The sequence below is a fragment of the Octopus sinensis genome, linkage group LG22, assembly GCF_006345805.1.
Source record: "Octopus sinensis linkage group LG22, ASM634580v1, whole genome shotgun sequence".
NCBI lineage: Eukaryota > Metazoa > Mollusca > Cephalopoda > Octopoda > Octopodidae > Octopus > Octopus sinensis.
Window position 1 is genome coordinate 1,757,737 of NC_043018.1, and position 10,000 is coordinate 1,767,736.

At 39.1% G+C, this 10,000-nt stretch overlaps 1 protein-coding gene across 1 annotated transcript in view; it reads right to left on the reverse strand.

Annotated features, from left to right (window-relative positions):
- Positions 1 to 10,000, reverse strand: part of LOC115223080 (protocadherin-1-like) — a 59,725-nt gene that overhangs the window by 20,363 nt on the left and 29,362 nt on the right. The window contains exons 11-13 of the mRNA XM_036512092.1: positions 7,996 to 8,082; positions 6,488 to 6,556; positions 122 to 188 (exon numbers count right to left, since the gene is read on the reverse strand). Coding sequence (XP_036367985.1) covers positions 122 to 188; positions 6,488 to 6,556; positions 7,996 to 8,082 — 223 coding nt within the window. The remainder of the gene's footprint in view (positions 1 to 121; positions 189 to 6,487; positions 6,557 to 7,995; positions 8,083 to 10,000) is intronic.

Consider the following 10,000-nt stretch of genomic DNA (forward strand, 5'->3'; position numbering starts at 1 on the left):
CCCCAAAGCCCCGAGATTTCGAGGCGAATTTTATTCCCCTGCCACACACCATTCCGGCCATGCTTGCACCCAAACAACAACACGAAGACAAATAACACAAAGATACCAATTCTGTACTCACCACTATTTCAATTATGTTATAATCATTGAGAATACCAACTAGATGGGCAGTGTTGTAATCGATTAACCTGAAAGTAGAAGAAAATAGAGAAGCGGGCAGGTTAAATAGTTATTCTACTGTAGTAGTAGTAGTAGTAGTAGTAGTATAGTAGTAGTAGTAGTAGTAGTAGTATTTTAGTTCTTGTTCAGCCATGATGGAGGAGGCCTATGATCAAAGATATTCTGGCCAAGACTGTTCTGTTCTGTCAGTAATGACGTTATGAAAAGCAATACTTTTGAAGTGGGAAACCAACAAGTACAGACGTGTGTCCAGTGTTGGTTGACCACACACGCATACGCACGCACACGCGCACACCACACACACGCACGCACGCACGCACACGCACACACACACACACACTCTCACACACATACAAAAAATCCCAAGAAAATGAAAAAAACCATCAAAAACAAAAAAAACATGACCAAATGGCGGTGCCCCAGCATGGCCATAGCTCGTGAGCTGAAACTAGATAAAACAAAAAAATAATTAAAAAAATGACCAAATGACCAAACTAACTCACCCACCCCTCAAAACCTGCAATTAGTGAGCAGGTCATGATTTTGAGGGTTTCAAACGGAAAGGAATACAATGCAACTTTCGTTTTCAGTGTTGTCATTCCTGCATTAATCAACCTTGTTGACCACACAAAGGAGGGAATTGCTCATTACTTAAAAGTATAGTCATGCACAGGGAAGAAGGCATTCTGTATATTTCTCATTTTACTCGTCCCAATCATAAGAGTGAAGGCAGTTATTGATAAGAAGAGTTGAAATGAACGGAAGCAACATTTCACAGCTCTACCCATCACTCCTTCAAAGTCGGACTCTCAACTTTTCAGCTCACCCTCCTTAACGTGTGTGTGCATGTGTGCTTACGTCCATGTGTGTGTGTGCATACGTGTATATATGTGTGTATCTTTTATCTTCTCTGGTTTTAGTTTGAAGCCAAGGCTGTGCTGGGGCATCGCCTTTCAGCGTGATTGGATGTCTTTTCCATATTGTTTCTGGTGAAGTAGCGGAGCTCTTGTTCTTTGTGCCTCCTGCTGAGATGTGGGCTCATCTGGTATCCCATACACACACACACACACACTTACATACATACATACATACATACATACATACATACATACATACATACATACACATTCAAAATGTGACCGCGTGCGTGCCGTTGGCGATTTTTTCCCTCCGTCTTCCCTTCTTTGGATCATTCCTTTTCCTATGTTTCCGACGAAGAGCTCCGCTCGAAACGTTAAACCCTCCTTCTTTCTTTCTTTCCTGAGCGTCCAATAATACTATACTTGTTCCACGTCCTTGTGTTGTTGTGTTTTCTCTTTGTGTTTTCATGTTTGGATTAACTTTGGATTAACTTTACATACATACATACATACATACATACATACATACATACATACATACATACATACATACATACATATATATATATGGACAAAATTTATGCAGACTATTTTGAAGATCTCCACATCTACGAATCGCAAATCTCTGTGGCTGTTTGGTTGAATAGTTGTGGACCCTTGAAACTCAGGGTGTTACAGAACTGGGTCTGTAGTCTGGATGGAGTAGGGGGATCTTTGGTACTATGCAGTGCCGTCCACTTCGGTGGTAGGTACAACTTTCAATTCCAAAGTAAGGGAGCTTGACCTTCCAGGATATTTCATATGTGTACAACTGCATATCTTTCACGCTTTCTTTTTAAGGAGTTGAGCTTCAGTTCTTTAAACCTCTCTCAGTAGCTCACCTGTTGCACCGACACAATCTCCTTAATGTAGAGAGGTCGGATTGCCTCAAGTTCCATCACAGTTTGACACTCTTCAGTGACCTCTGTTGGGAACGGTTATATTGATATATATATATATATATAATTTCAACAATTGAGGGTAAAATTAATTAATTAATCAATTTCACCAAGTGTTCAGTATGCAAAGGGACCATTTAAGGCGAATTCAAATTATTACATTATTAAAAGGGCTTAGTAAAAAATAAATTACTTTGCCGCATACTGAACTCATTAGAAATAGCAGCTAAAAAAACATTTATAAAACTATTTCTAAATACTTAAAGAAAACCTCTCTCATATAGTGTTTGCTCAATTCAACTCACGGAAGTATGGGGGGTAGAGACATTAAAAAATCAGATGCAAAGGTTATTTGAGAACGTACGTTTCAAGATTAGTCAAACTCGACACTTCTATCATCAGCTCAGAACTCCCTGGTTTGGATTTGAAAACACTGAAAGTGGGAGCATACTCCTTAAATTCTTCGCTTGCATATTTGAGTTTGTTGGCACTGTTAGTTACGAGCGGAATCTTCAGAAGCGATAGGAGGCCGAAGGAGTATGCTCCCACTTTCAGTGTTTTCAAATCCAAACCAGGGAGTTCTGAGCTGATGATAGAAGTGTCGAGTTTGACTAATCTTGAAACGTACGTTCTCAAATAACCTTTGCATCTGATTTTTTAATGTCTCTACCCCCCATACTTCCGTGAGTTGAATTGAGCAAACCTATATGAAGAGGTTTTCTTTAAGTATTAGAAATAGTTTTATAAATGTTTTTTTAGCTGCTATTTCTAATGAGTTCAGTATGCGGCAAAGTAATTTATTTTACTAAGCCCTTTTATATAATGTAATAATTTAATTCGCCTTAAAGGGTCCCTTTGCATACTGAACACTTGGTGAATTGATAATTAATTAATTTTACCCTCAATTGTTGAAATTATAATTCATCTCTCTCTCTTATTTAATGCCTCGGATTTTACCGAAAAAAGCATAGTGTTTTGCTGATTTTAACCCACGCTGGTGGAAAGGGGGAGCAGAAATTCTTCGCTTGCATATTTGATTTGTTGGCACTGTTAGTTACGAGCGGATCTTCAGAAGCGATAGGAGGCCGAAGGAGTATGCTCCCACTTTCAGTGTTTTCAAATCCAAACCAGGGAGTTCTGAGCTGATGATAGAAGTGTCGAGTTTGACTAATCTTGAAACGTACGTTCTCAAATAACCTTTGCCATCTGATTTTTTAATGTCTCTACCCCCCATACTTCCGTGAGTTGAATTGAGAAACACTATATGAGAGAGTTTTCTTTAAGTATTAGAAATAGTTTTATAAATGTTTTTTTAGCTGCTATTTCTAATGAGTTCAGTATGCGGCAAAGTAATTTATTTTACTAAGCCCTTTTATATAATGTAATAATTTATATATATATATATATATATATATATATATATATATATATATATATATATATCACTTTGATCACTTTGACCGACCAGTCCGTCAGGCGTCCATTTGACACCGCTGGTCACAGCACGCTGTCCACTCCTCTCTGGATCGCGCCTTTCTCATCCACGTGATCCCAATCGTCCTCTTGAACTCGTCACTCCACCGTCGTGGAGGTCTTCCGGGTGGTCTTTTTCCGCTCACGCGGGTACCACTCGACAACTGCGTGCGTCCACCGATTATCGGTGAGCCGGCGACGTGTCCAGCCCATCTATACTTGCTATATATATATATATATATATATATATATATATATATATATATATATATATATATGTGTATACATACTACATATATATATACTCACACAGACACACTCGCACACAGATATATATATATATATATATATATAATATATATATATATATATATATATATATACATATATACAAAATACCGCCGCATATCTACTTGAATATATACTAATCTATTCCTAAACACTTTCCAAGAATCTATTTTCGGAAAGCTGTAGGCAATATGTTTCGGGTTATAACTAGCTTATCCAATTATTAAATTCTATATGAATACCAGTTTAATTTGAAACGAAATCTCCCCGAGGCCAATATAGGTTCGATCCATCGCTACAATCATGGCTTCAGGATACTTTCCTTTAATAAACCACAAGAAAAAAAACAAAACAAAACAAATCCGAAAATAACTATAAAAGCTAACCAAAAAAAAACCGTTTTCAAGATTTATCTGGTTTTATTTTCCCCTCTTTCGATTTTTTTTTTGCCTTGATTTAAGGTCTCCGTTCCATGTAAATGAAATGGTATGTTTTCCATGCTTGGAGCGTCCTTACCCTTTAATAAACCACCACACAAATTATTGTTGTTGCTGTTTAGATCCATATTATGTCTAATGTTAGCAACTTGTTTGAGAATACATATCGCTGTTGTTGTTGTTGTGGTTCTCGGTCGTCCTCGCTCTTCCCCTCAATCGTGTAAACACAGAAAGGTCAATAGTAACCCCCCGCCGTCATCTATATATCTATATGTCATTTATAATTATCCTTTTCTCACTTTATATTAGTTGTTGTTGTCGTTGTAGTTGTTGTTTTTGTTTAGATCCAGCCCAGTACCTGATCTAACGGAGCTACAATCAATAAAATTCCAGCCTTGACCGCCACCGCTCTTTTAAAGACATAGTGTCCCCTGACGGCGAACTGGCAGAACTGTTAGAACGCTGAATGAAATACCTTCAGGTATTCCGAGTTCAAATCCTGCCGAAATCAGCTTTGCCTTTCATCCTTTCGGGGATCGAAAATAAGTAACACTGCAAGGGGATAGACCGATGGGAGTGTTAGACTTTAGGTAGGATGTCTTGCAGTATCTGTTTCTTGTGATATTTCTTCTGAACACATTGCGTTCGGGGTTCAAGTCTTGCCGATGTTTAAAGCCTTTGCCAGGATGATGGACTCTCCCGTCGAGGACGACATATGCGTGTTCAGGTTTTGCCGGACGACCTGCGCAAATGTTTATAGGGATCAAATGTGTGCGCTGTACAGTAGCTCATCATTCATCATTGTTCGACCGTGGTCGAGACAATGGAATTTACCATGCTACGCCAGACTTCACGGTCCATCATGGTATTACGGAGGTCCTGTTGCTGGATGCCTGTATCCCTGGAGATTACATCTGGGTAGGAGAGTGTGCGCCCTCTGGTATTGCGAGTAGATGGCTTCCAGAGAAGGAGAGTAGAAATTACTTCTTTTTCAGCTCTACAACAATGTCCAGCAAACTGGACTCTCCTACCTTTCACAAGAGATGACACAGGTGGTAGTTTCCCATATATTTGCATTTTGGTTGGATGGCGCTTCCACGAGAGATTTTGAGCTCTCATAAGGAGGCGAGTGTAGATTCCATCCAACCGCCTCTCAAACTCACTCCCTCCGTCAAATCGACGTTACCTGAACAGGTGCACCCAGGTGTACCACACGCCATGGGTCGAAGTGATTGCAGAGCAACGGCGAGTCGAAGTGTTTTGTACGAGAGCACAACACACCACCCGGTCTAGGAATTGAAACCAGGATCTCGCAATCATGAGTGCAACACCCTAACCACTAGGCTATGCGCCCTCTTTGCCAATATACACATAGCAAAATACGTGTATGTGGGTATGTATGTAGGCATGTATGTATATGTGTGTGTATGTATGTATGTATGTATGTATGTATGTATGCATGCATGCATGCATGCATGTATGTATGTATGTATGTATGTATGTATGTATGTATGTATGTATGTATGTATGTAGGCATGTATGTATGTATGCATGTATGTATGTATGTATGTATGTATGTATGTATGTATGTATGTATGTATGTATGTATGTATGTATGTATGCATGCATGTATGTATGTATGCATGTATGTAGACATGTATGTGTGTATGTGTGTGTGCATGCATACATGCATGTGACACAGATACTCAGAAATTCCAGGTTAGTGTTTGGATGCTGGAAGATCAGCGGGAGTGAGGAACACCTCACCGTTTTTTTGAAGCATGTCCCTCGGAGAATGTCACTGATATAAAACTGGATTCAAAGAATGTCAGTGTACACTTCGGGGATCTTTTGTCGGCACTTGAGGTCATGGAGCTGCCACATTGGGATCCATATAAATATCTTGTCCCGACTTACCTTTGGATCCTCTCAGAAGGGTAGAAAGTGTCTGTGAGGTGCCGTGCAAGCTTTATTGGACCTAAAATTTGGCACATGCATTGCTGATATTTTGCAGGGACATTGCGGCTTGAGTGCATAATCAATATTCTTAATGGTCAGTGACTACAAGTGGATAATTCCATCCACTGGATAGGACGCGAGTCTGTTGTAGGGTTATACTTTCTTACAACTGTGTGGACTACAGCAATGTGAAATAAAATGTTCTGTTCAAGGGAACACGACGTACCACCTAGTCTGCAAATCAAAAACCATGATTGCAAGATCTTGGGTGCAGCACCCCACCACTCCAACCCTCTAGGCCCCATACCCTCATCGTCCTTAAACATTGAAATGAATCATAATCGAGACTTACCTCAATAAATCTCTTGCTTCAAGAACTTCATTAGAATTCATTTTAAGACCATGGATAAACATATCAGTTCTGAAGAAAAATAAACACGAAATAGAAAAACATTAGAATCGATAAATATATTTAGAACACGTTCTGTGTGACATGTATAGGATCGATTTCTTGACCTCTAGTCGCTGTTGTTGGTGTTTAATCTGAAGAAGGCTCTCACGGAGCAGAATTATAATCAAACACGGTTGAGCAATGACTCAACGCTCCACTCAGCGACTTTTCACTCAATGCCAACTCATTCAAAGACATGTTAATAAACGAGACTTACTCAACAACAATTCAGTCAGTGACATTTACTCAACAGTAAACGACACTCCACTTGAGACATTCCACTCAACGGCATGTCACTCAACAATACTTCGCTCAACAATTCTCCACTCAGTTACATCTCAATGAAGAATACTTTACTCAAAAATCTCTAACGATATTTCACTCCACGATACATCAACTCAAAGACTCTCCACTCAGACACTCAGTGACACTCCAATCAAAGCCAATCCACGCAATGACGCTCCACTCAATGATACTTCACTCCACCACACTCTACCAAATAACACTCCACTCAACCACACTCCACTCAGTGACATTTTGCTCAACGATACTCCACTCAAAGACACCTTACTTGCAACGACACTTTATTCAAGACGCACTACTCAACCATTCTCCACTTAGCAACACTTTACTCAACATCTCAATCTACGACGCCTGCTCAACAATAATTTAACAACACTCTCCTCCACGCCACCTCACTCAATAACACCACATTAGATGACACTTCACTCAACGGTACCTCATTCAACAAAACCTCACTCAATGACACCTCACTCAACAACACCTCACTCAACCATACTTCACTCATCAACACCTCACTCAACGACACTTCCCTCAACGACGCCTCATTCAATGGCACTTCACTCAACGGTACGTCGTTCAACAACACCTCACTCAGTGACAACTCGTGACACCTCATTCAACCATACTTCATTCATCGACGATACTTCACTCAACAATCCTTCACTCAACGACGCCTCACTCAATAGCACTTCACTGAACAACGCTTCACTCAACGACACCTCTTTCAATGACACCTGACCCCTCAACGACACCTCATTCGACGACACCTCACTCAACGACACCTCATTCAATGACACTTCACTCAATGACATCTCACTCAATGACACCTCACTCAACGACACCTCAATCGACGACACCTCACTCAACGACACCTCTTTCAATGACACCTCACCCCCCAACGACACCTCATTCGATGACACCTCACGCAACGACACCTCATTCAATGACACTTCACTCAACGACACCTCTTTCAATGACACCTCACCCCTCAACGACACCTCATTCGATGACACCTCACGCAACGACACCTCATTCAACGACACTTCACTCAGTGATATGAGAATGACATCCACATAAAATATCTAAAAAAAAGGCTTAATTCTTACTTTTTCAGATCTGGTTCTCCATTTGGGTTTTGGTGTGTTTTAATTCTGTCAATAATTATATTCAGACCAGTGATGTTTTGTAAACGACTGGAATAGAGAGAGAGAGGAAGAGAAAGAGATGGAAAGGATGAGTGAACGATAGATAGATATGTTTCTTTATTACCCACAAGGGGCTAAACATAGAGGAGACAAACAAGGACAGACAAACGAACTAAGTCGATTACATCGACCCCATTGTGTAACTGGCACTTAATTAATCGACCCCGAAAGGATGAAAGGCAAGTCGACCTCGGCGGAATTTGAACTCAGAACGTAACGGCTACGCATTTCGCCCGGCGTGCTAACGGTTCTGCCAGCTCGCCATAGATAGATAGATAGATAGATAGAAAAAGTGAGGGGGAGAGAGAGAGAAAGAAAGAATGAGTAAGTGAGGGATAGAGATAGAAAGATAAATAGAGAGACAGAGAGGGAGAGGGAGAGAGAGAAAGATTAAGGATGAGAGAGAGATAGAGAAAGAAAGAGAGATTAAGGATGAGAGAAAGAGAGAAAAATTAAGAATGAGAGAGAGAGAAAGGGAGAGAGAGACAGATCAAAGATGAGGGAGAGAGAGAAAGAGGAAGAAAGATTAAGGATGAGAGAGAGAGAGAGAGAAAGATTAAGGATGAGAGAGAGATAGAGAGAGAAAGATTAAGGATGAGAGAGAGAGAGAAAGAAAGATTAAGGATGAGAGAGTGAGAGAGAGAGAAAGATTAAGGATGAGAGAGGGAGAGAGAGAAAGAAAGATTAAGGATGAGAGAGTGAGAGAGAGAGACCCTTAAAAAAAGAGACCTTTAGGAAAAGTAGCAGAATGAAAATAAACGCCGGGGTCGATTTGGTTAAAAAGACTATTCAATAAAGTGCCCCAGCATGGCCGTAATCAAATGGCCAAAACAAGCAGGAGAATAAAAGAATAAAAGAGCAAACGATAAAAGAATAACGGAATAAAGACTAAAGAATTATTGGTTATTGAAAGGGACGATTGATTAATAAAATAGTTGTAACGAGTTAAAGAGCGGCCATTTGTTATTGGAATGGTTAAAAGTAATTGAGGAATTATTGGTTGGAATCAGTTCACAGTGAATTAGGTTGGGGAAAAAAAGTGAAGAATATAAGTTGATTAGTCAAAAGTGATGCCACGTAAAAAAAAAAGAAAAAAGAAAAAGAGGACAAAACGAAGAAAACCGATAACAACAACAAAAAATATAATAGATAAAAATAAAGAAAAACAAAAAAAATGAAGAGAAGTTGTAGCAGAATATATTGTGACGTCAGAAGAGAGAGATCTATATCAGAGGAAAATCTAAATATGGTTAAAACATAAAAATAATGAAAAAACAAAAACAAAACAAAACAAAACAAATACCCCACCAAACAAATCAGACACAAATCTAAAGAACTTCGTTACTTAAGAAACAACTTACATACACACACACACACACACACACACACACACACACACACACACACACACATATATATATATATATATGTATATATATATGTAGGGAGAGTTTACGAAAAAATAACAGACGAAGACAGGTGGTGTACAAAACAAACAGATGTATTAGTATAACGCTCAGGAATAGAAACTGTCTTTTACGTTTCGAGCCTACGTTCTTCTAGAGAAAGGGACACAGAAAAAAACAAGGAGAGAAAAAATGTATGTAGTGGCTAACGATCTATCATGCCGACTATATATATTATATATAATATATATGTATATATATATGTAGGGAGAGTTTACGAAAAAATAACAGACGAAGACAGGTGGTGTACAAAACAAACAGATGTATTAGTATAACGCTCAGGAATAGAAACTGTCTTTTACGTTTCGAGCCTACGTTCTTCTAGAGAAAGGGACACAGAAAAAAACAAGGAGAGAAAAAATGTATGTAGTGGCTAACGATCTATCATGCCGACTATATATATATATATATATATATATATATATATATATATATATATA